This window comes from Vipera ursinii (genome assembly GCF_947247035.1).
Source record: "Vipera ursinii genome assembly, chromosome: 13".
Classification (NCBI taxonomy): Eukaryota; Metazoa; Chordata; class Lepidosauria; order Squamata; family Viperidae; genus Vipera; species Vipera ursinii.
Window position 1 is genome coordinate 16702497 of NC_139526.1, and position 25768 is coordinate 16728264.

The 25768-nt window shown below is 46.5% G+C and overlaps 2 protein-coding genes across 5 annotated transcripts in view; one reads left to right on the forward strand and one right to left on the reverse strand.

Annotated features, from left to right (window-relative positions):
- TNRC18 (trinucleotide repeat containing 18) overlaps positions 1 to 5224 on the forward strand; it is a 62993-nt gene extending 57769 nt beyond the window's left edge. For all 3 annotated transcript variants that reach the window (XM_083373158.1, XM_083373157.1, XM_083373156.1), the window contains 2 exons: positions 1450 to 1524; positions 3032 to 5224. In XM_083373158.1, coding sequence (XP_083229284.1) covers positions 1450 to 1524; positions 3032 to 3238 — 282 coding nt within the window. In that variant the 3' untranslated portion in view covers positions 3239 to 5224. The remainder of the gene's footprint in view (positions 1 to 1449; positions 1525 to 3031) is intronic.
- On the reverse strand, positions 784 to 25743 carry SLC29A4 (solute carrier family 29 member 4). Of its 2 annotated transcripts, XM_083373165.1 has the most exons (13): positions 24765 to 25743; positions 24264 to 24398; positions 16413 to 16588; positions 15307 to 15438; positions 14121 to 14234; positions 13712 to 13840; positions 13399 to 13473; positions 12519 to 12784; positions 11027 to 11162; positions 10192 to 10379; positions 9281 to 9521; positions 7656 to 7841; positions 784 to 1514 (listed from the first exon to the last, which is right to left on the reverse strand). In XM_083373165.1, exons 2-12 carry the CDS (start codon positions 24383 to 24385, stop codon positions 7699 to 7701), a joined length of 1722 nt encoding a protein of 573 aa, XP_083229291.1. In that variant the 5' UTR covers positions 24386 to 24398; positions 24765 to 25743; the 3' UTR covers positions 784 to 1514; positions 7656 to 7698. The 2 variants fall into 2 exon arrangements, with proteins under 2 accessions (XP_083229291.1, XP_083229290.1); XM_083373164.1 differs by lacking the exons at positions 784 to 1514; positions 7656 to 7841; positions 9281 to 9521; positions 24264 to 24398; positions 24765 to 25743 and adding an exon at positions 19184 to 19524 and having other exon boundaries at positions 9533 to 10379.
- Between the last annotated feature and the right edge of the window lie 25 nt (positions 25744 to 25768).

Here is a 25768-nt window from a genome sequence, read left to right on the forward strand (position 1 = left end):
AGCCAAAGGTTGGTTAAAGTTAGTCAAAGGTTGGTCAAGTCCAACCATCTTGCAGACTAGCCAGAATGCCACATTAAAAGGCAGGGTTAGGGAGACTGGAGAAGAATAGTTTTGGAGAACCCTTAAGAATCCTTTCAAGCAAGGAGCATCCAAACCTTCTACTGATGTAGGCTTGTCATGGCCAGTATCTTCTAGGATTTAGTGACCGTGGTCTAGACAATGAGATTTGATGACGTTTCACCAACAGCTGTGGCATCTTCAGACAGACCACTGGCAACTGAGCAGGAACTGATGGTGTTCCGGTCTTTATAACCAGGTGTCCTGGCTTCTGATTGGCTGACCTAATTTCTGGTTAGTGAGGGCAGGTCTTTGCACTGACTCAGAGCCACCAGCTTGACTAAGGACCAATCAAAAGCCAGAGACCCAGCTATAAAGAAAAGAACCTCAACAGTCCATACTCAGTTGGTCTGTGGTCTGTCTGTCAGGTCTCCTTGCCTTTGAAGACGGCCATTGTTGCCAGAGAACTGTCAGGAACTCTGTTCTCTAAACCATGGTGACTAAACTTTGGAGGCCAACAATGTTCAATGATGTCAAAATTCTCTATGGAAACTTTGCTTACTGGTGGAAGGGGTTTTGGAGGTAGAGTGGGGATCAAGGAACATATTCAATGCAAATGTTCCTCCATTGAGCTGATGAACAAATGACTGTATCGGTGAAACATTGCAATTTGTCCGATGGGGTGATACCTCTGAACATAAGTAGGATAATAATAATAAGTTGGAAGGGACCTTGGAGGTCATCTAGTCCAACCCCCTGCTCAGGCAGGAAACCCTATACCATTCCAGACAAATGGCTGTCCAGTCTCTTCTTAAAAACCTCCAGTGTTGGAGCATTCACCACATCTGGAGGCAGGTTGTTCCACTGGTTAATTGTTCTCACTGTCAAGAGGTTTCTCCTTAGTTCCAGGTTGCTTCTCTCCTTGACTAGTTTCCATCCGTTGCTTCTTGTCCTGCTTTCAGGTGCTTTGGAGAATAGCTTGACTCCCTCTTCTTTGGGGCAGCCCCTGAGATACTGGAACACTGCTATCATGTCACCCTTCATTCTTCTCTTCATTAAACTACACATACCCAATTCCAGCAACCGTTCCCTGTATGTTTTAGCCTCCAGTCCCCTGATCATCTTTGTTGCTCTTCTCTGTACTCTTTCCAGAGTCTCGACATCTTTTTTGTTCTGTTGCATTTCCCCTGATCTGTCCAGAAAAAGGAGATCATTCTGAGAACATAACCATGAAAAGGAAATTGACATTTTTATTGTTTTATTTATTTTATATGCTGCTCATGTCACTGTTGGATTTTGTCTTCTAATCTTCTTCCTTCTCCTTGATGGCTACATTTCCCCCCTCCTCCTTGACCTTCTCTCTGCTGCTTCTGCACGACACTTGAACTTCAGCGATGGGATCAAAAATCTGCCCGGACCTTATCAGCAGCTCTTCAAGCTTCCAGCCAGAGAAAGGACTTCATGGAGGTATGTAAAAAAAAACCCCCACAATCACAAGGAGCCCGGTCCCCCCCCTTTCTGACTCACACATTTTATGAAAAGTGTTTGGGAATGAAGCTGACGCCTTCTGATTTGGCCTTAAAGTATTCAGCACCAATGGACGTGTAGCATCTTAAGGGGGGAAAAAGCAGATTTTTGATGGTATATATTTTGGCGGGCAATGACCCATTTCTTCACAATCCATGGGTTTAATGGAGTGGGCTGTAACTTAAGGCCATCATGCATCTTTTAGATGATGAATCAGAACGTGGTTCCCCTCTTCAAGATCCGAGTGTCACTGCAACCAGGTGACCCACAACCTCCAATTATTTAAATACAGTTTTGGAGGATTTGTGGACAGTCTTTTGTGAGTGAGGGCACCTGGGCTCTTTGGGGGCACCGTCGCTGTGTTGCCAACGACAACTTTAAGATGATACAAATATTCTGCTGTGGTCCCCAAAGTGCTTTTCCAAGAGGCAACTGGTCTTCCTTTGTTTTTATTTGAAGACGTTTCGCTTCTCATCCAAAGAGGTTTCTTCAGAACTGTCTTCAGGGAAGTGTCTTCGAAGAACTGAAGAGGCTTCTTGGATGAGAAGCGAAACGTCTTCAAAGAAAAACAAAGGCAGTCCAGTTGCCTCTTGGAAAAGCACAAACATGACCTGGATGTTTTGATTCAGGGTCAGCCTGTGGGTTCGGCAGTTGGGTTGGACGACTCAGAGGAGGAGGAGGGGTGTGTTGAAGACCTTGCTGAGGGGGTTGAAGATCTTGCTGATGAGAGCCCTCAGCCAGGCCCCTCCCACTTGGTCACCATGGAGACCCAGCTGTGTGAGCCTGACAGCGTGGATGAAGATGACCCACAGCTGGCCCTGTTCAAGGACGCCTGACGCAGGAGGCAGTCAATTAGGAGTAAACAGAGGAAGGCAATGGGGATTCTCGGAAGGAGGCAGAGAGAAGCCACGCCCTGAACTCTATATAAGGGGAATGTGTGGGGAGGGCTGGTTTGCTGAAGGCAACCTCTGGGATGGTTCATGTTTCTTTAAGCTCCTGTTTCTTGATTCGTGTCTTGTTTGTTTTTGTAGCTATAAATTTGGCAGGCGTAATTCCAGCCTCTTGCCTTTTGTAAAGGGGTTGTCCCTGCCTTTTCTGCAGGGCCGGTAGCAGGCTGGTACAGAACACTGGATGATTTGAGAGTCTCCACAGATCACCTGCTCTGTTGTCTGCATGGCAACTGAGCAACTGAAAAAACACCCAATGACCTTTTGTTCAGCTTGCTTAATACATGTAGGTCTTGTGCTTCTGAGAATGACGTATAGAAGCTAGGAGAGATAAATAGGAAGAAACAGAGGTGAGAGAGACGATCATAATGGGAGGATCTCAAATGTTTTGAGGACTAGAAGACGCAGGGACCTTAGAAGCTTTTCCTTGCTTGCCTTCAAGCCCTGAAGGAACGTTCGGCAGATGTTCTAACATCTCTGTTCTTCTCTTTCTAATCTAGAGGGCTTTGTACCAGTCGTCTCACGTGGATGAAAACGACGTTCAGACAATCTCGCACAAATGCCTAGTAGTCGATTTGGAACAATATGAGCAGATGCTGAAGACGAAGAAGTATCAAGACAGTGAAGATTTATACTACCTAGCAGGGACTTACGAGCCCACCACGGGCATGATCTTCAACACTGATGGCGTCCCCATCATTTGCTAAGCAGCTTTGGGAAAGAAAAACGGAGGGAGGCACCTCGCACCTTGTGCCTCCCTCGGAGGAAGAAGCGCGACAGACGGAATGAAAGTTATGTGCCTGTTGAAACGACAGCATGATTGTGTAGTGCTCGGTCACAATGTTTCCAAAATTTAAAAAAAAAAAGATTCTCCCCATCCTCAACAACTTCATGAACTGGAGAGCGATGGATTGGATTCTGTGCCCCCCCTGAAAAAGGAATATAACATTGGGATTTTTAAGAAAATGAATCCTTGGGCAGTGGGCCTAATTTCCGGTCCTTTGCCATATAGCATCTGACCACAGGCAGCTCCATCACCGATCTTTTGAGTACGAACCTTCACAGGTTATTTCAAGAGGCCAATTTTTTGGGGGGGCAGGGGGGGAAATTGGCACTTTTTTTTAAATCTTCAGGGTACCGGTTTGATCTGCCCTCACCAACTGAATACTCAACTTATGGAAGAATACGTGGTTGGTTCAGGGACAGCTTTGAGCAAATGCCAATCAAGTGGTGGGCTGGGCCGTTTTCCACCCACTCCTCTATCTCCAAAAACTGTTCTATCAGAGAACTGGTATGAAGAAGCAATTGAAGAAGCTACGTTGGCCAATAAGATAGTTACTGGAAGAACAGTTGTCCCACTTTTGAGTTACAAGGACGTAAGAACAGGTGGTTCAGAAATCCACCACCGAATCTCATTTATTCTCTTTTGCAACCCTTTCTCTCCAAACCGTTGGAATGATGAAGGAGCCTCTTTCTCCTCTAAGGAAGAGCTGTTCTTCAATGGACACGCTTCCTCCCTCATGTGAAGTGAATGTATTTACTCCAAGTCCCGCTTGGAAAAATGGCTCCTCATCAGAGGTTCATAAATATTGTGGGGGATCTATATCTGAGAAAGTAGGCACATTAACTCCCTTGCTAGGCCCACCTCAAGGAACATTTCAAGGACATCTTCAACTTGCTCTTGAAGACTAGTGGATGGTCACTTGGAGCAAAATGCTGAAACTTGCGTCCTCACTTCTCACCATTGCCCAAACTCAGCACTTGAAGGACGCACAGAAGAACCGTTGGCCGGTAGTCTTGGGAAACCCACTTGGGTTCTATGGACCATCCAGGAACTGAGCTGCATTCTTCTGCCCCCAAGGGTGGTGAGACCTTGAACGTTACCACCTGCCCTAATTCAAAATGAATGAAAAGTCCCTTGGGTGTGTGTGTGTGTTTGTGTGTGTGTGTGTGTGTGTGTGTGTGTGAACGACTGCTTCTTGGGTGTGGATCTGCTCCAAGGCCAGAGAGGATATCGTGACCATTTAGGATGCCAGTGTTTTTTGCACTTAAGAAAACTCGCCAAACTCACACACTACAAGAGAAGACACCGCGACTGTTTCTGATAGGGACAGGTGTACCATTTCAAGCACTACAACAGGGAGATGATTCTACCTGACTTAACACGGGCAGATTTTTCTTTTACTTTTGGCTATCCGCTATGGTACAAAAGGAATGCTAACCCCAGAATCCTTTCACAACCTCTTTGGAGAACCACAGTGGTGCTGCCCAGCCTCAGATGCCTCTTCCAGTCCACCAGATCCCAGCCTCCAAGCCTTAGGTGGACAATCTTTCTGGATGAGCAAACGCCGGGCTTGTACAGTTTTCATACACCCTAAAGGCTCACTGGAGCCCTTTTTCCGACGTATTGTTTTTTTTAAAAAAAAAACCACACAAAAAAACACACAACGAAACAACAACAACAAAAAACACCTCTTTAACAAAACAAAAACGGAGGAAGGGGGGGGGAAGGAAAGAGCGAGCGAGCGAGAGAGGAAGTACGAACAAAAAGCAAAAAAAAAAAAAGCAAAAACGGATTTACCTTTTTAATTATAAATACAAAGTATAAATATATAAATATATATAAATATATAAACTTTTTAAAGAAAAAAAAACTGTGAACAAAAAAATTACGGGAAAGTATAAAAAAGAGAGAGAGAAAAAAAAGAAAAAGACGGTCTGACCTTGAGACTCTTTTTATTTTTTATTTCCGGTTGGAATTGTGACTGTATAAAAAAAAAAAAAGAGAGAGAGAGAGAGAGAGAAAGAGAGAAAGAGAGAGAGAGAAAAAGACAAGAGCGAAAGAACCAATGAACGAACACGGGGGGAAGAGGAGAGCCAGGCGTCGCTTTACAAACACGCGGGACTGTCTATTGTAGGAGCGACTCGACGCAAAGCAACGCGACGCGAATGTTAAAAATCGAAGCACTTAACTGCCTACTGCCTTCTATGGGACACAAGGATTTTTTGCAGACAATCGAGAGAGGAACGGAGCCACGTGGTTGTTGGGTGTGTTTTTTTGTTTTGGTCCTCCTCCCCCCCCTTCCCTGTTGTTTTGTGTGTGTTTTTTTAAAACATTTTCATTTGTTTCCCATTCTTCCCTCCCCACCCTTTATTTTTTTTGCATTCTGTTCGTTGCTGTATGATGTGTGATTCTTTTTTTCATAAAAGCGGCAGGATTCTTCCGTTGTTTTTCTTTGCTTCAACTTAATGGGGGCTGCCCCCACCCCCACCCCTCGATGCTCTCTGGGGCCTTTCCAGGTGCATTATCCTCATTTCAGAGGGCTTGAAATGAATAACAGAGTTGGGAGGGACCTTGGAGGTCTTCTAGTCCAACCTTCCTGCTCAGGCAGGAAGCCCTATGCCATTTCAGGCAAATGGCAGTCCAGTCTCTTCTTAAAAACTTCCAGTGTTGGAGCATTCACCACTTCTGGAGGTAGGTAGTTCCACTGGTTAATTGTTCTCACTCTCAGGGAATTTCTCCTTAACGGTCTCTTTGGCCATTCCACATGCGTGCTAGTCGTTTCCGACTCTAGGGGCCGATGCTCATCTCCGTTTCAAAGCCGAAGAGCCAGCGCTTGTCCGAGGACGTCTCCGTGCTCATGTGGCCGGCATGACTAGACGGCAAAGGCGCACGGAACGCTGTTACCTTCCCACCGGGGCGGTCCCTATTTTTCTACTTGCATTTTTACGTGCTTTCGAACTGCTAGGTTGGCAGAAGCTGGGACGAGCAACAGGCGCTCACTCTGCTACGCGGCACTCGGGATTCGACCCGCCAAACTGCCGACCTTATGATCGACAAGCTCAGCGTCCTAACCCACCAAGCCACCACGTCCCCATATATATATATATATATATATATATATATATATATATATATATATATATATATATATATATATATATATATATATATGGATACAGGTGCTTGGCTTACTGTTATGTGTGAATTCTGCCATGCCCCAAACCTCCTTGTTTTTATATATGTATATAAAACAACCCTGTTGCAGGGAAAGCCACACGCACCAGTTTTTGTGTTCTTCCCCTGCAAAAATGAGAATTTTCATCTGTAATTTAAATTTTAATCTGAACAAGCTCTGGGTGAAGGGATTTGGTATAGAGGTTGGGTTAGTGTAGCTCCATCAGGGGACCAAACGAACAAACAAAACTTTACAGATTGTCCTTGACTTACAACAGCTTGTTTAGTGATAGTTGAAAGTTACAAAGGCATTGAAAAAAGTGACTTATGACCATTTTTTTACTCTTACAACCCTTGGCAATCGACCCGTATTTTATGATGGTTGCGGTGTCCCGGAGGGTCGTGTGATCCCCCTTTGGTGACCTTTTGACAAGCACAGCCAATGGGGAAGCTGGATACACTTAACAACCGGGTGACTAAGTGATCAACTGCCGTGATCCACTTAACGAGAAAGGTCGTAAAATGGGGCAAAACTCACGTAACAAATGTTTCGCCTAGCAACAGAACATTTGGGCTCAATGGTCACAAGTCAAGGACTACCAGTAACTTGCTCTGACCGATAAAGCTGCAGCGAAATATCGCTAAAATAAGTTCGGTGGCCACAGTGTGGCCCCCAGACGTTCTGTCTTGCACCTCGTTCTCCTTTGCGCCCTTAAAACCACAGGGCCACCTGCAAAAAAAAATCCCTCCCCATCTGTCTGTCTCAAAGTGGGGGATTTGCCACCGGCCAGCTGTTGGCTGAGCAGCTGCCTCAAAACAACAACAAAAAAAACCACACCAAGTAGGGGACAGCAGAGGCTGCCTCTGTCATGACATGCGCCAGATGCTGCTCTGACCGATGGATTTCAATGCTGCTCGGGGAAGCTGTAGTAGAGGACGCGAAACAATCCACTGGAGAAAGAAGCGTCCTGCTCAGATGAACGAACAGGGAGAACGCAACTTGCACATGGGTCGTCATACCCACACGAATATGGGTAGGGGTATCATACACATGGTCACGGGCAAGGATGTGGCTTGGATTTTTCCATGCGGATCCTGAAGGACCGAGGGCTGTGCCGGCAGGGGTCTCACAGGCTCTCTTCCTCCCCCCCCCGCTACCATCTTGCCTGGCATGCCTAGATGTCAGTCAGTGCTCCGTTGATGGTCTGGTCAGTTCCCCTCTAGGACGGAGGCGGTGTAGTTCCCTGGGAAGAGGCAGTAACTTGGAGAAGTGCTGGTCAGGCTGTAGGCAGAGTAGGCCACAACAGAGCCCAGGGTTAGCCCTGTCATGTAAGACACGGTCATCGTGTTGCCTGCGAGGGAGGAACGGAGGAGAGATGGTTACAAGTGTTGAGTCTCCGTCCGAGAGAGCAAAGGATGGGGGGAGGGCGTGACGTCATCCTGCAAAGTATGCAACTCACACAGTGGACCCACTTTGCAGGATGATGTCACGAGGCACCCGTTTTCATGTGAGGGATGACCACGTGCATAATTTATTTTAATAATTACTCTCCCTCAACATGGATTGGATGGGTTGATATAAATAGATGATAGATGGATGAGGGAGACATAAGAGAGAATGGATAGATAGATAGATAGATAGATAGATAGATAGATAGATAGATAGATAGATAGATAGACAGACAGACAGACAGATAAATATGGATAGCTATAAATGGATGGATAGAGATAGAAGTAGATGGATATATATAGAGAGATGGATATAACTAGCTAGCTAAATGATAGATATGATAAATATGGATAGCTATAGATGGATAATAGATGATAGAGATAGACGTAGATGGATAGATTAGAGAGATAAATAGAGATATGATAGAGATAAATAGATGATAGATAAATATGGATTGATGTAATGGATGGATAGATGGATGATAGATGATAGAAATAGAAATAGATGGATAGATAGATAGATTATAGATAGATATAATACATGTTAGTTATAGAGAATGAGAGAGAAAGATAATAGAAAATAGAGAATCAGTAAAATGATATATATAGAAAATGAGAAAGATGATATAAGTAGATATAGAGAATGAGAGAGAGATGACAGTTAGCTAGATAAGAGACTCTCTACAATAGTAGTTCTCAGGTTTGGCAACTTTAAGGTGGGTGGATTCCAATGCCCAGAATCCCCCCCCCCCATGCTGGCTGGGCAGGTCCAAGCAACTTAAAAGTTGCCAAGGCTGGGAATCCCTGCTTTGCAAGGTGCTTGTTCTAATGCAGACATGTCAAACACAAGGCCCGGGGGCCAGATCCGGCCCGCGAAGTGGTTTCATGCGGCCCGCGAAGCCATCCTGGAAACAGTGAGGGAACGGCCCCCACTGCCTTGGCCCTGGCCCAGAGACCCTCCTCCTGCCAGAGACCCTCAGATCTGTCCCACTCCTGCCCAGGCCCCCATAGGCACCCTTCATGCCAACGATGTAGAGCTGGCCATGCCCACCCTGTAGGCCATATGCACTCTAGCCACGCCCACCCAGTAGGCCACGCCCACCCAGGCCATACCCACCCATCCCCCTGAGGGCAACCGCCATGCTGATGCGGCCCTCAATGAAATTGAGTTTGACACCCCTGATCTAATGAAATAGCCATTAAGCGGAGTTGGTGCCCACATTGCCCCCTCCGATCTCAACACTCCTCCCGGCCTTCTTTTTCTGACAATGGCGTCTCACAATTTTTTGGGGGTGGGGGGGGGGTGGGGGGCGGGAAAGAGGCGTGCAACTGTTGTCCTGACCTGCCAATTCCCGCTGCTCGGGGTTCACTTTCCCAGCTGCCAGGATCATGGGGACGCTGCCGAAGTATCCGTTGGTGATGCCCATCAGGAGGGAGAAGACACAGGGCCAGGCCGGGTGGCTAAACGTGGGGTTCCCGTTGGGGTAGATGCAGAGGATAAACAGGGGGATGAAGACCACCCGCAGGCAGGAGCAGAGGAGGAGGTGGGGCCCCCTCCAGTCGTAAGGCAGCGCGGCCAGAATCTGCAAATGCGGAGGGAGAATTGAACGCTGAAAGGAACGGCGGAATCCACCAAAGAAAACTTGAGAGAGATTTCCTGGATGTGTTTTGAGCCTTTCTCCCCACACGGAGGCAAAGCCAACGGTCTGGGGTTCACAGATAGACTGCCACAGGCTGGGGAGGCTCGCTGAACCGGAGGACCTGGGATTCTGTGCCCCCTGTTAACGACGGGCAGAGGTAAGAATCCATCTGGGATTTATTAGTGGAAACGTCTTCTGAACGTTTCTGAACCAAGGGTGTCCCTTGAATATTTTTCAAGCAACTTTTTTTCCTGGTTTCAAAGTCTTTTCCCCCAACAGAACACCTTGGAATGCAAGATGAAACTGGGGAGGAGGGGGGGGGAAAGAGAGAGAAAGGAGGGTCAGAGGGGAGAAGGGGACACATCAAAGAGATCCTTGTCCTTCCTCCCCTTTGATCTGACCCACGGCTTGCTTCATCTTTGCTCACCCTGCGACCCCCATCGGAGAGCCAAGGGCAAAGGGTACATATCTCAGATCTTGGCTGTTCCCAATTCCAGCGGGTGGACGGCACCTGTCGCCCCGTGATCCCCTGCAGAGTTGGGGGGTTCCCCTCCCTGCAGAGAGGTGCCCGGTCCTCGGGCCATTGGGCAGGATCTTGGCCAAGAGGCTTTACCTTGCCCACGAAGTCGGACAGGTTGAAGACGGCCATGATGAGGATGGGGAGCCATTCGCCCAGCGTGCAGTTCCGGATCTCCGATTCCAGCCCAGGAAAGAGGCACAGGGTGATGAAGTAAGTCACGGCGATGGACGCCATGTAGGTCCAGATCACGCGGGAGACAACGTAGCGATGGAGCATCATGTCTGTCGGAATGCAGAGAAACAAAGCAGTTAAGCCAGACGTGCTTTTCCTCCTGGCTTGTTGCCTTCATGTGAAACCAGGCAGGTGACCTGGAATAGGTGGTGGAAAGAAGTGAGACAGGTGGTGCGTCTAATTGCCAAAAGAAAGACTGGAACCCTTCCTTCCTTCCTTCCTTCCTTCCTTCCTTCCTTCCTTCCTTCCTTCCTTCCTTCCTTCCTTCCTTCCTTCTTTCCTTCCTTCCTTTCCTTTCCTTTCCTTTCCTTCCTTCCTTCCTTCCTTCCTTCCTTCCTTCCTTCCTTCCTTCCTTCCTTCTTTTCTTTCCCTCCTCCCCTCTCTCTCTTTCTTTTTCTTTCTCTTTCCCTCCCTCCCTCCCTCTTTTTCTTTCTTTCTTTTTTCTTTCTCTTTCTTTTTTCTTTCTCTTTCTTCCTCCCCTTCTTTCTTTTCCTTCCTTCTCTTTCTTTTTTTCTTCTTTTTTCCCTTCTTCTTTCCTTCCTTTCCCTCTCTCCCTCCCTCTCCCTCTCCCCACCCCCTTTTCCTCCTTTCCTCCCTCTGAAAAGGCAATTGTATGAAAAAGAAGCAAATGCCCACAAACAAGCTCTCAGGAAGCGCCAGTCTCCGGCTTTTCCCCTTGAGGCTCTGATATAGTTACCTCTGAAGCTCGGCCAACTCCTTTTGATTTCAGGTTGTGGGACATCAAACCTGACGTAGGTGCCACTGCCAGCCAGCTCACCTGCCTCTGCAAAGGTGTCGGGAGGGGACCCATTTTGTCTGGGGGGCCGATTCTCCTTGGAGCGAAAGGACAGAGAAATAGTCAGCATCAAAGTTGGTTGCCAAGAACTTTCAGCGCAGCTCAGTGGAGGAGGAGGGGGAGGGAGAGGTTGCAATGATGGTAATAATTTAAATAATTTGGAGGTACACTGCTTTTAAACATGAAGGATTTCTATTGTAGCCAACATGCCAATTATGCATGAATCTCTCCTGGCATAAGTAGATTCTTTCTTTCTTTCTTTCTTTCTTTCTTTCTTTCTTTCTTTCTTTCTTTCTTTCTTTCTTTCTTTCTTTCTTTCCTTCCTTCCTTCCTTTCTTTCTTTCTTTCCTTCTTTCTTTCCTTCTTTCTTTCCTTCCTTCCTTCCTTCCTTCCTTCCTTCCTTCCTTTCTTTTTTCTTTCTTTCTTTCTTTCTTTCTTTCTTTCTTTCTTTCTTTCTTTCTTTCTTTCTTTCTTTCTTTCTTTCTTTCTTTCTTTCTTCATTAAATCTCTGGAGCTCAGACGGTATATGTGGCTGCTAATTTTTCTCTACAATGCAACCCTGAAAGTGGATTTAAATCCAGATTTCCTTAACTGTACCAAACATTTTAGCTATAACACCAAACTCTTGTAGTTCACATGGTTATTCGTTCCTCTGAGAACCATCCCTTGTGCCAAAGGGGAGGTTGAAATTTCCCCAAAAGAACGACAAAGCCCTCTGATCAGAACTAATGTATCTTGCTTAATCTTCCCGTCTCTTCTGTCACCGTGAATTTACTTGAGTTAACTTCTTCCACCAGAAGGGGTCGCCATTTCCCTCCTTCAGCCAATCCTTAGATCCTTTGCACCACAAAATCCATCCCATTTACAATCTTTAATAGGCTTAACTTTTCAATATTTGTACAAATTGCATTTTGGTTTATATTTTATTGCTAAAGGTGATACTGGTGGTGATGAGGTTTTTCCAGCAGTGAGAAGGAAGGAAGGAAGGAAGGAAGGAAGGAAGGAAGGAAGGAAGGAAGGAAGGAAGGAAGGAAGGAAGGAAGGAAGGAAGGAAGGATTAGAAAGCAAAGGGAGGGGGAGGGAAGAAGGAAAGATGGAAGAAAAAAGAGGAAAGGGAGGGAGGGAAGGAGGAAGGAAGGAAGGAAAAGAGAAAAAAAGGAATATTATGTTACTTTTGCTGCCATATTTGATTAATGTCATCTGGGGGGGGGGTTTAGAAGCTATTTCTGATCCTACTATTTTAGACCCATCCTCCCAATGGGTCGAGTAAGTAACCAATTCTCAAAACTATAAAACTGATCTTTCCAGAAGATACCAGGTTGGTGAAAAGTCTCTCTCTCTACAAAACACAAAACTCAAGAAGGAGCACAAAACATTTCTGGCCACAACTTACAAATCGGATGCCTTCTGCTGTGACATCATGGTGGACTCTGTATCCGACGCCATTGTCCATCGACCCTTTGAACTCGGAGGCCTTGTTCCGGGATCGGGAGGTGTAATACCTGACAAAGTAGGTTTGTTTGACCAGGAGGTGGAGGAGGAAGCAAGTCAGCTCCAGTCCAATGGAGATGCAGAAGAAGATCATGGTGTTCCCCTTCTCATCCGACAGAAGAAGCTTAGTGAAGATGCGACTCAGGGAGATGATGACTCCAGCGGTACCTGACAGGGAGAGATGGAGTTGGGTTTTTGTGTTAGCACTAAGAACACCCTATGGACAAGAAGGCTTGGTTTCCTTCACAAAAGGTCAAGAGGTCTTCCTGGTCCACCCTACATCTCAGCTCCTCTATCCCACTAAATAGTCTAAAGATTTATGAAGGAGATAGTTCTCAAGTTGTCTTTTGATAGTTCGTGCTAGTAAACCTCCCCTAAAACCATGTTAAGCCGGGTTTAAACTCTACACGTGTCCAGGGAGGCGAGAAGGATCATTGGGCAAGTTCATAGGGGCCATATGTTCCTTGAGGCCCTTCTTGAGTCCTCTTGTCTTTTGGGGTTCTTCTCTCTCTGTCTCTCCAGCACAAGCTAGAAGGACATAGTCACTAATTTCAGGATGATCCATATTGACTTCCCAGCTGCCTTTAGCTCTTTTGTTTTTCAACGCCTTCGGTTGGAATTGACCAACAAGGCTGTTCCAAACCTAGCAACCACCAATGGGTTTAATGTTCCTATTTTGAAAGGCAGCCCCAGAAATGAGAATGAATTATTAAGAGGCAGATAGAGATGTCTTGCTTGCACATCCTTCAGACTTCAGTGCACAGTATTAAGGCAATACTCACTTTCGCCCGTCATCACTCCTTGAGTGTACCGCTTGGGCAACATCCCGGTGTAACCATAGAAACTGGATTGCTGCACTTAAAAGGGGGAGATAAAGTTGAGCAAGCAAAGGAGAAGGAGAGTTATGACACCTAAGTCAAGAAGTATTAGGCTTAGATTTATTAGATTTCATCTTCGTTAAGGGACTTCTTCTCCACCACCTCCCTGACTTATTTTTGGTCAAGAATGATGTCATTTATGAGTTCCACCAAGGACAGCTCTGTTCTTAAATATCTGGAAGGCTGGGAAAGCTTCTGCTCCCATTCCCACACATACCTGTGCAGCCAAAGGCCACCACGCCCACTGCCATGAGGTTGACAGCGTAAGCTTGATGCTGGGAGAAGAGATCAAGCCAGACATCGCAGATGCTCACAAAGAGAAGAGGACCCAAAGCGAAAAGATATCCTGAAATGAACAATAGCCCAAAAAGAAGCTTGCTGCCAAAGAAAGACAAGGATGCTACAAATTCCAGATGTTTATCTTCTGACATATAGGTTCTGCACCATGGAAATCATTGAGAATAAGTAATATTCAGGTAACATCTCTACGGCTTCCTTCTGGAACTTTGAAGGAAGACATGGAGAAGAGAAGACATATAGAAGATTTTAGCCCTGACTACAACTTCCTTGGTGAGGATCAGAAGCCAAGAAGTGAGATGGAGAAGACAAAGGGATTCTGAACATACCCACGGTGATCCTGGTGTGAAGACTCAACATTTCGACCAGAACATTGTTGAGAATGACAGCAACCAAGGCTACTAAGATGTAGGTTAGGCTCATGTCAAACACAATAGAGGTCCCTACAGAAAGACACAATACTTTGGTTCATACATCATGTTAAATCAGAGCCTTGCTTCACAAAGGTATGTTGAACAACCATTGATTGAGTTCACACAAGATGCAAAACCAAAACCAAGAAAATCATAATCCGGCTTTGTGGGATGTGTAAACGGGTGAAAAAAGGGTGGATCAGAGGTAGGCAGATAAATTTAATTTAAAAAAATAAGGAGGAAAGGAGAAAATACGCAGTGAAGTGCTCTTGGTGCTCCTTAGGTTCAACAAAAGTTGGAAGCTTATGAAGAGCGGGAAGAGAAGGAGGCTTTATCAATAATTCCATAATAAATTCATCTTGTCATCCAGCTATTCCAACCTCATTATATTAATACTATCTTGGGTTAAGAAAAAGGCACGCCAAGCTCAGGATTCAATTGAACAAGTGGGATTTTGCAGATAAAAACACATCTGCAAAGCAGTAGTGTCCACTTTTGGCAACTTTAAGACTTGTGGACTGCAACTCCCAGAATTCCATGCTGGCTGGGGAATTCTGGGAGTTGAAGTCTACAAGTCTTAAAGTTGCAAGGATGAACATCCTGCTTTAGAGTCTCTCAATCCTTAAATCGGTGGTTCTCCTGATGTTTTGGACCACAAACCCTTTGCCACTAACCATGCTAGCCAAAGCTTATTATGACAAAGTTGGAACCCAAAAGGCACAACCTTCTACTCATGGCGTGTGTTTATTTATTCATTCATTTATTTATTAATTGAATTTCTATACCGCCCTTCTCCCGAAGGACTCAGGGCGGTGTACAGGGCAATAAAAGCATTACATACAAAAGTTAAAATAAAATTAAATTAATTAAGCCCTAACAATAAATAATTAAAAATACCCCAAACCCTTAAACCAGGCCAGCCTGTTCAAATAAATAGGTTTTCAGATCACGGCGGAAAGAGCGAAGGTCGGCAGTGTTGTGAATGTATGTAGAAAATCAGTTACAATGCCTACTTCTAATAGCTTTCATTCCATAAGAGAACTCCACAAAAGACTTTCAAAACTTTTGGAGAACTTTGGAAGAGGGGAAAAAAAACACCTACCTGGGTATTTGTGATGAAGGTAATCAACATCTGTGATGAAGCTGTTGTAAGGCAAAAGAAAGCCAACACCCGCTAGAAGCATAGCAAAGTAGATTCCATGGTAGCAATCTTGAGGCTCAGGGTCTTCACAGACTAAACCCCCCCCAAAAGACAGAAAGGTAACAAGTTAAGCAAAGTGGTCACTTTGTAAAACTAGGGGTCAGCTGCCACCTTATGCTTACTTGTGCTTTGCTACCATGTGACAGTGTGTCAGAGAGTATAGGAAAGGGGATGCTTGGGGGAAAATGAAAGTAACTGCTGTATCTCCTTGAGATGTTGCCTCAAGGTCACCCAGCTGCGAGAAGATAGCTGCTGCATATCAACCTACGCTTGAAGTGACCGTTCTGAAAACACCATGGGGTCAGTGATGGGAGACAGTTAAGGGAGGAAAAAGTTGAGGGATTTTGGCACGTGATTCTCAGTTCTGACTATGCATTATTGCAATACACTTGACTTCTAAGAAAATTATAGCTTTCTCGATAAATGGAGCCAAGGAACGTTTCTACTTAGAGGTTTAAGTGCTGGCAGGTCTGACACTATGACTGCCCTTATGTTCTTCCTTCAACTTTCCTTTGCTTTACAGACCTGTAAAGATTATCAGTGTGAGCTCAGGATTCACGCCTCAAATCCAAAGAACTGAAAAATAGGACCACAAACATTCTAAAAAACCAGTCTATCCAATCCTATACTTTTCAAACCCTTGGGATTCTTAATCCCAACCATAACCGCAGCTCTAGCCAAAAGGCAGGCAGGAAAAGAAGATCAAAAGAATTTCCCCAGAACAAACTAGAGAAGACCCAAACTGTCAATTGAATGCGAGAAGTTCAACGATCATTAACAGAACTTTATGAAAATGGAAGCCAGGTTGAATGAGAAACATCCTGGAAACTCAAACAGCACTCCATCCATACGTCCTTAAGATGGAGAAGGACAGACACGGTTATGCAGGAGAAGAGAATCACAATGTATAAAAACACAGAAGGAAGTTTAGTGGCTATCCCAAAAAGCACTACTCTCCATGGGAACCACATCTGGAGAGGTTCCCAAGCCATCTCTTCAACTCTGACCTGGTTCCATGAAGGTGAGGACCCCTTTGGTATGACCTGTCTTCTCCTGAAGCTCTTCTTCTTCCAGCTGGTAGCTGTCAAAACTAAAGCTCATCACGATGTTCCCTTCAGGTGTCACCACTGGACTTCCCTCCTTGAACTGGTGGTCTCCTCCTACGGAACCCATGGCTGTTGACCTAGATGTTGGAAGAAAAGATCACCATCGCCACGCATGCCTTGGCGTGTCATCAGAATTACACACTTATTCTGGAATGCTTTTTGAAGGCAACTATTCCTAGGTGGAGTCAGCATCTTCCAGCTATTGAAAGAGAAAAATGTTTCTTGTAGGACCCAGAGAATTTTTTTTAAAAAAAACCCCATCTGGTATCAGATCCATTCTTCCATTCAAGCAATAATTGGAATTTTGCTTGAAGGGATAATGGCATTGTTTAAGCTGGTCTGCTCCAACCTCATCGTGTTCTAGACTTTATTATTATTATTATTTATTATTTATTATTTGGATTTATATACCGCCCCTCTCCCGAAGGACTCGGGGCGGTGTACAGGGCAATTAAAACACTATATACAACACATAATATACAAAAATTAAAATAAATTAAACCAAGTAGCCTTGGTTCTAAAATGTAAAATTTAAAATTTAAAATCCCAGTCCCTCAGTCCAGGCCGGCAAGTTCAAATAGCCAAGTCTTTGACTCTCAGAGTTCTTAGTCATGATCAAGTTGAATGGGGAATTCTGGGAAGAGAAAGTCTACGCTTCTAAAGGTTTTTTTTAAAAGGCTACCATGCTATTCCTGGTCAAACCTATCCTTCCTCTGGAAACAGGTCTTCAGAAGTAACACATCCTAGTAGGATTTTACCTCTTTTGTTGACCATCAAAATGTCTCAACAAGCTTCTAGTCAACCAGATGTCCAGGACTCAGAAATTGACTGTGGAATAATGTATTTTCCGGCCCTAACACCTGGCCCTCCAGTTTTTCCTACATGCAAATTTGCACCATTGATAAGCGCGAGGGCTCGACCGATTTCCCGGAATAACCTCTGAGTAAGATTTTTAATTTCTCCGTGCTGACCATAGGGAGCACTACATTCGTACTAGCCGACTTCACAATCCTCTTTTTATCTGCAGAGTAGAAAAACAAACAGGCTTCTCCCCTCCCCTTCTCCTGGGGAAAAAAAAAATATGGCAAGGTATCTGGCTGAAAATTCAAAGTCCATCTTACTAGCGTCCTTTGATGCTCTCTTTTCTGGAAGGAGATAATTTCCTTTTCAAGTTTGAGCTGCTATTAGGAAGACCCGCAGCTGGCAATATTACTGGGGTGAAGTTGTGCTTAATTAACCCCATGCTAACTCTTTTTAGCTGATGAGGGGAAAAACACACACACAAGAGAGCACCAAGGATCCCACAGTCCTCCTCCTCCTCCTCCTCCTCCCTTCAAAGCACACTCCCTTCCATCACTGATGATGTTACGTAGTTGGGTAATGAAACATCTGCAAGAAAACCACCCAGCTCAGAGAGCACCAAGGATCCCATAGTCCTCCTCCTCCTCCTCCTCCTCCTCCTCCTCCTCCTCCCACATTGCAAACCCAACTCCCTTCCAGCACCGATGAAGTACCTCGTTGGGTCACGTCAGGAAACATCTTCAAGAAAACAAACAAGCTCAGAAAGCACCAAGGATCCCCCCCCCATCCTAAAGTTCCTGAGGTTGAGAAACCCTGGTCTCAATTCTAGGACTCCTTCTGCTCAGTGGTGTTATGGGTAGAACGTGGGAAAGTGCCTTGGTTGGCTGTCCTCCTGCAATCCTTGTCTAAAGACACGTCCAGAGAAATGTGGGAAGATGGTTCTTCGCCCCCATTTCACTTATCTGGTGGACAGTTTGCGTGCCCGCTGCCGTGGCCACCCCGTACAGATCCCTTGGGCTCCATCGAGCAAACTGGATCCTTTGCCAAAGGTCTCCTCGGTGGAACAAAAAGGTCCAGATTGGGATGGGGATCCTAAAAGCTGGACTTAGGAGGTCTCTTCCCGCGCAACCCAATGGGATCTCTCTCTCTCTCTAGATCCATGAAGGCATTCTGGGGAAGGAGGAATCCACTGACAAGGTGCCTTTCCCACCTGATTGCCCTGTGCCCGCTTGGACTCCCAATTCCCTAAATCAGCGTTTCCCAACCTTAGGAACTTGAAGATGCGTGGACTTCAACTCCCAGAATTCCCCAGCCAGCATAGCTGGCTGGGGAATTCTGGGAGTTGAAGTCCACGCATCTTCAAGTTCCTAAAGGTTGGGAAATCCTGCCCTAAATCACCAGCCAGAAGGAACCAGACATGTTCTGAGGGGGCGCCAGCTTGGAGAGGTCAGGCAGACTGAAGCTCGGGGGGGGGGAGGGTGAGGGTCTGGAGGACCTCCGCCCAGGGGAGGGGGGTCGGATGGGTTTCTCACCCCAAACTAGATTGGGGTGGCGAGCCAAGTCTCCCACCCAGGCTGTTTATTTCAGGGGGGTGGGAGACTTGGCTCGCCACCACCACAATCTAGTTTGAGAGGCTCTCACGACCCCTCCCCCTGTCCCGCCACCCCCTGCCCTCCACACACACACACACACACACTCCCCTTCTCCCGCCCCCCCTTCCCCTTCCGTCGGACACAAAGGCCAGACCCTTTCCCATAGGATGCGGCGCCAACAGGTTTGCGCGCCCGGCGAGAGCCACCCGCGCCCCCCTCTCTCCTCCTCCTCCTCCTTCTCCCCGCTTCCTCGTCCCCACGGCCGGCTCGGGCTCTCACCCCTTGCCCGGACTGCTGGCCCCCGGCCCCGGCGTTGCTTCTGCCTGCTGCCGCAGCGCCCTCCGCTCCTTCTCAGCGGCGGCCCGGCTCCTCCGCCAGCCGGCTAGCCCTCGCCTGCCCCGGCCGACTTTCCATGGGCTACTCCGGGCGCGCTCCTTCTCCGGAGGGGGCGACCGGTGTGTGTGTGTGGGGGGGGGGTGCGCGGGTGGGGGCCAGGGACAGCCCTCTGCTCTCCCCCCTCCCCGCCTTTCTCTTGTCCGCTTGCGAGCCGCTTTCTCTCTCTCGCCTCCTGCTTTGCGCCTTCGCTGAGCCTGGCAGAATCGCTTCTCTCTCTCTCTCTGTCCCCCCCCCCCACGCCAAAAAAAAAAAAAAGGAAGGGCAGAGATTGCTCCCCCACCCACCCACACCCCGCCCCAGACCGCCTCTTGTCTTGCCCAAGGAAATCCTCTGAGCCCCAAAGCTGCGAACGGAGATGGAGACCGCGGTGAATTTCCCCGCCAGGCCGAATCGCGCAATGCAACGGGCTTGTTTCCAAGTGGATTGACGGGTGGATTGGGTGGGGGTGGTGGGGTGGCGGTGAACCAGACAGCAGCGCGATGCTTTTTCTTTCCCCCGATGGCCCGTCGGAGGGGCTGCCCCCCCCCAGTTCTGAAAGAAAAGAGAGGGGTCTGAAAGAGGGAACGGCCCAAGGCCGTTTGGGGTCCCTTTGGGGTGGAGGAAAGAAGGAATAGGAGAAGGAAAGAAGAGGAGGACGAGGAGGAGAGAAAGAAAGGAGAAGAAGGAAAGAAAGAAAGAAAGAAAGAAAGAGAGAGAGAGAAAGAAAGAAAGAAAGAAAGAAAGAAAGAAAGAAAGAGAAAGAAGAAAGAAAGAAAGAAAGAAAGAAAGAAAGAAAGAAAGAAAGAAAGAAAGAAAGAAAGAAAGAAAGAAAGAACTGGAGGAGGAGGAGGAAAAAAGGAAAGCAGAAAGAGGAGACAAAAGATAAATAAGGGAAGGATAGGAAGGAGAAGAAGGAAAGAAGGGAGAAGGAAAAGGCAGAAAGAAGGAAATAAAAGAAGGAAAGAAGAGTAGAAGAAGGAAGAGGAGCATGAAAACAGGAGAGGAGGAGGAGGAGGAGGAGGAGGAGGAGGAGGAGAGCAATAACAGTGGAGTCCTTGGTGCTCTCAGAGCTTCGGAGGGTTTTTGGCAAACATTTCATTACCCAACTATGTAACATCATCAGTGATAGAAGGGAGGGAGGTTTCAAGGGAGGAGGAGGAGGAGAAGAAAGAAAGAAAGGAAGGAAGAAAGGAAGGAAGGAAGGAAGAAAAGAAGGAAGAAAGAAAGAAAGAAAGAAAGAAAGAAAGAAAGAAAGAAAGAAAGAAAGAAAGAAAGAAAAAAAGAAAAAAAGACAAGACAAGACAAGAAGGCCAGACAAGAAGCAACGGATGGAAACTGATCAAGGAGAGAAGCAACCTAGAATTAAGGAGAAATTTCCTGACAGTTAGAACTATTAACCAGTGGAACAACCTGCCTCCAGAAGCTGGAAGCTGGAACTTCCAACACTGGAAGTTTTTAAGAAGAGACTGGACAGCCATTTGTCTGAAATGGTATAGGGTTTCCTGCCTTAGCAGGGGGTTGGACTAGATGACCTCCAAGGTCCCTTCCATCATCATCATCATCATCATCATCATCATCATCATTATTTAGAAAGAAAGAAAGAAAGAAAGAAAGAAAGAAAGAACAATTGTTGACAACGTTTGACAACATTGTTGTCTTCTAAACACTTTCCCTGAGCAGAACATTCAGTAGTATCTCCCTTCCTTCCAAATAAGCCATAAATATCTTATTTTGGACCTGCTTCCTGCCAGGGTGAAAAATGTCACCAAATAGGGGCTTTTAGCATCGTTCAAATCTGCAAGCGGGATATCAGTCGGCCTGGTGACAGTTTCTCTCTCTCTCTCTCTCTCTTTCTCTCTCTCTCTCTCTCTCTCTCTCACACACACACACACACACTCACACCATCCTTGTGGCAGACGTTCAGTCGGGCAGCAGGCACTGCTGTGGTGCAACAAACGGAAGACACATCTGCTGCTCTCTGAAGAGCTGGCAAAAGGCGAGGCAGGAAATTAATTACGGGATTGATAAGCCGCCTTCCTGCTGCAACGGGGAGGGAGGGAGGCTTGGCAGCCACCCACACAAAATGGAGGCTTTTGCAAACAGCCGCGGTGAAGACAGAAGAAGCCTTTGGGTGAAGCAGCTACAAGTCCCTCCTCGACTTCACCACGAGCCACAGTTGGGTCGTAAGAATATGGATCTGGTCGCCAAGCACCCGTATTTTGGGGAAGCTGTGATGGTTTTAAGTGCCAGTACTGGTTGTAGGTCATTTTTTTCCCCCCGTGTAACTTCGAAGGGTTGACAGAGCAAAGACAGCAAAGCCTACTCACTTGTAGCACTGATGAAGTTACCTGGCCTCTCATTATGAAATGTCTGCAGGAAAATCACCAAGCTCGGAGAACACCAAGGACCCCACAGTTGTCGTCTCCTCCTCCACCTCCTCCTCCTCGTCCTCTCCACAAACCCCACACCCTTCTAGAACTGATAATGTTCTCTAGTTGGGTCATGAAATGTTCCCTAGTTGGGTCATGAAACATCTGCAAGAAAACCACCAAGCTCAGAGAGCATTAAGGACCCCACAGTCCTCCTCCTCCTCGCAAACCCCACTCCCTTCTAGCACTGATGATGTTACGTACTCAGATCATGAAATGTCTGCAAGCAAACCACCCAGCTCAGAGAGCACCAAGGACCGTGCAGTCCTCCTCCTCCTCCTCTTCTCCACACGCTCCTTTCTAGCACCGATGACATTGTCTAGTTGGATAATGAAATATCTGCAGGAAAGTTACCAAACGCGGGGAACACCGAGGACTCCACGGGTCACAAATATGCCTCTTTGCAGTCCTAGGAATCCTGTGAAAACTCAGCCAGTCCCTGCTACCTACGAGCAGAAATTGCCAGGAAAATGGTCGACGAGGCAAGGAAATGGCAGAGCAAAAACAACCCATTTCATGCCAACAAGTCTGAGTATTCAGGGACGCCTGGCAAATCTGAATGCGTATTTTTTTAAAGCCCTTCTTTTTGCCCTAACCGTTAGTTGCCATCTGGCTGATAAAGGACAGAAACCTAATTTTATCCTCACCGTGATTAAGTTAAGCTCTATTAGGCCGGTTCTGTCTCTTCCTCTGCTCAGGACAAAGCTTTGCTCCAGTGATAAAAAGCAGAGGAGAGACCATCTGCAGTTGTCATGGCAATGATGCCGACACCGTGCATGCTCATGTCACCGTCGGACGGATGCGAGGGCCAACATTGTGTAACTCAGATGCTTCTTCCTTGGCGGGCGACAACCCTTCTCCCTAGCCAGGCCAGAAATTTACAACGGGTGCAAACGCTACAGAAGGGAGTGTATTTCGGCTCTGCATCTGGAGCGCCATTGACAACCAAGCCTATGGACCGACACCCGTGGGGTTGCTAGGAGAAAGGGTTGCTAGGGAAGGCATGGATTGCAACAAGGCACCATCTATCCTGGTTTGTTGCTTTGGCCTCGCTTCGTGTATCGGTGGGGCCTCGGCTTGATAAGCAGAGAGATGCAATTTATCTTTCTGGGGTCATGAGAAAGAACAGACGAGATGGTTGAGTCTAAATGAATGGTTGTTAAATCGAGGACTTCCTGGAGATGCAGCCCAAGACAATTCCCCATTGCTCTGTGCGGCCCAGGTAAGCCAAAAGGTCGGACACACCTGCTCTAAGTAATATCTGCAGGTGATTAAGTCGGCTTGATGAGTCTTGGCAAACGGGACCAGCTTCTCTGGGTAGTAAAATGGATTTTAAAATGTTGGGAACGTAAGGTGGGCACGATGGGATGTGATTGGATGAGGGGAGGCACGATCAGGGGATGGCTAGGTACCATCTGCCAAGGCAGGTTGCATTCTGCTACCAGTTGTGTTGTGCCTGGTGGATGCCACAGTGTACAAGTCTGACGTTTTGTTTCTCAGCTGCCGTTATCTGTGGTCAATGTAGTGTTTTTATTCTGGCGGACATTTCTCTTGTCTTATCAACATCTTGTCAAGAGGCTGGCATGCTTGCTGCCATGGATATATCTGCTTGGGTTCAAGCCTGGCTAGACATTTGATTTAGGTTTATTGCTCTGTGACAGCACAAACACACACACACACACACACACACACACACACAGAGAGAGAGAGAGAGAGAGAGAGAGAGAGAGAGAGAGAGAGACTGACTTATTGCGGTTAAATCACAGCTTAGTGGGGTATCCTTGATTGCACCCCACCCTTTCATTTGCACCCACAACCTAAAGTAGGAATGGGTGTGCGTCTGTGATCACAACCATTGTAAGCTGCTCAGAGTCGCTGGATTGTGAGATGGGTGGCATATAAATTTATTACACAAAAGGCCTCCTGTCCATAAATAGGCAGCTGTATAGGTCCTGCAAGTAGATGAGTAAAGATCTACTCTTTCCTAAATATCAGGACAAAACAAAATTGGTTAAATTGTTCTGTATGTTAACTGGAGGAAACCAAGCCTGTTTATTTCATGATTTTCCCCCCTTTCTTTTCTTCAAAACCCCCCCAGCTTTCTCAGGTATTCCTAACTTGAGAAGTGCCCGGCCTGACCTAAAGTGGGGATCAACTGGACGACTGGGAAGGCAATCTTCCTCAATTTCAACGGTCTTCAACTAGACTGCAGAGCCTCTCTCGCATGTATAACTTGCAGAAACATCGGCCATTATTGGAACTGGGATTCCAGGTCCCAGAAGAAGTAGAGAACCTCAGGTTGAGACAAGGTTTTGTGCTTAACTGACAGGTCAGCAACGGTGGGGACTTTCAGGACCTTGGACAGCTCAAACGTCGTGTCTTCTAATACAGGGTCCTCAACCTTGGCAACTTTCAAGACTTCTGGACTTCAACTCCCAGAATTCCTCAGCCAGCAAAGAAATCAGAATTTCAGCCCCATTGTGGCAACTGGGAAATGGCGCTTTTAAGGATCTCATCTCCATCAACTCAACAAAAGAAGTAAAAAAGAAACAAACCCTGAATCGGGACAAAAGCAGACGGAGAAACAACGTCTTACAGAAAGAATTGTTTCTCCTTCTTGCAAAGACACATTTTTCCCCATCTTTCCTGTATTTTTTCCCCCAGCAAACATTTTCATTCATTTTTGTTTCCAGAAGAGAAGGTCACAATAGAGGAAGATTGAGCGATAATTTAATTAAGAGGAAAAAGAGAGGGGGAGGGGAAAAACCCAAGATGGCTAACATTCTATGAAAAAAACAAACATTCACACTCAAAAAAAGGGGTTCCCCCCCCCACACACATAATTTTTCTTCTTGGCGCACGGAAACAAATCTCAAAGGCTGAAAACAAAACAAAACAAGGCACATTACAGCTCAGTAAAGAAAAGGCAGGGTTTTTTTCTCCGATTTTGGTCACACTTTTATCCAAGTCCTGGCAGTTGCAAACAAGCTTGTTTCTCTCCCCCCCCCCCCCCCGCATGACACAAGAACCTTTGCGCAAGCTGTTGGAAGTGAGAACAGGTTAGGCCATGTCACACTTCCAGAGGAGGAGGAGGAGGAGGAGGAGGAAGAGCTGCAACCAAGGAGACACAAAAAAAATGACACAGGAACATGATTGTTTAAACCTTGAGCCGCCACGTAAGGAGGACACGTGGGCCTTAATTAACACGCTAGAAATGAGCTTTCTTTGAAGACATCCTTCAGAAGGCACCCCAGAGTTCGAGCTTCACCCTTTTAATCTCCCAGAGCAACTATTTGGTGGCAGTTGTGATGGAGGGGGAAACGCACGGCACGACAATATGCCAAATATAGGGATGGACCCACCCACCCCCGATAAGGGAAAAAAGGTGGAAGAAAGAGGTTAAGGCTGAAATCCACAGGAGCTGGTTCTGCTCTGAAGGTTGGAGAGACAAAATAAATAAGTAAGGTTTGTCCATCAGCAGAAAACAAAAACCAGCACAGATCTAGACAGTTGACAAGGTTCTCAAAAGAGTTTTAAGAAAGCGACAAGACAGGGAAGGATTTCAACGGAGACAAGTAGATTTATACAGCTTGGATAAAAATAACTGAAGGCGGAACATATTTTCTGGTTTAAAAAACTGAAGCCTTGTTAAACTCAACATGCCTAGCTAGGTTATGATTGTATAAAGCTCAGGAGGGGTCGGACGTAACAAACCATGGATGCTGGTTAACAAGCAGCCCGTTTCCTTCACTCTTCAAGCAAACAAATAAAAGCGGATTTGTAGGTCAAGCCCAAGCGTGTAGCCCAATTATGCCAAAGCTGGCTTACACTGGGATCTCAGCAACAGGGAGCAGGGCCTGGCAGAGATCTACATTCAAAAATGGAGAAAGGAATCTAGACAGATCCAGATCCCAGCAATTCTGGAGTTCACAGAGACTCCAAGGCAAAGTGTGCAAAGTGACCACGTGTGCAATCCCAGATTTTCCAATTCATCCCTTGCTCTCAAAGTTCAGACCTCTCTACTGTCTTGTTGGGGTGCCATCAATGTGCGACTGACTGT

Bases quoted from the DNA above. Each gene is read 5' to 3' on its own strand.
- SLC29A4 (XM_083373164.1), bottom strand. From the start codon at position 16,578: ATGGGTTCCGTAGGAGGAGACCACCAGTTCAAGGAGGGAAGTCCAGTG. The intron at 12,785-13,398 runs GTGAGTATTGCC...TCTCCCTGTCAG, and splicing joins AGGAGTGATGACGGGCGAAA to GTACCGCTGGAGTCATCATC. The intron at 11,163-12,518 runs GTAAGTTGTGGC...TTTCGCTCCAAG, and splicing joins CAGCAGAAGGCATCCGATTT to GAGAATCGGCCCCCCAGACA.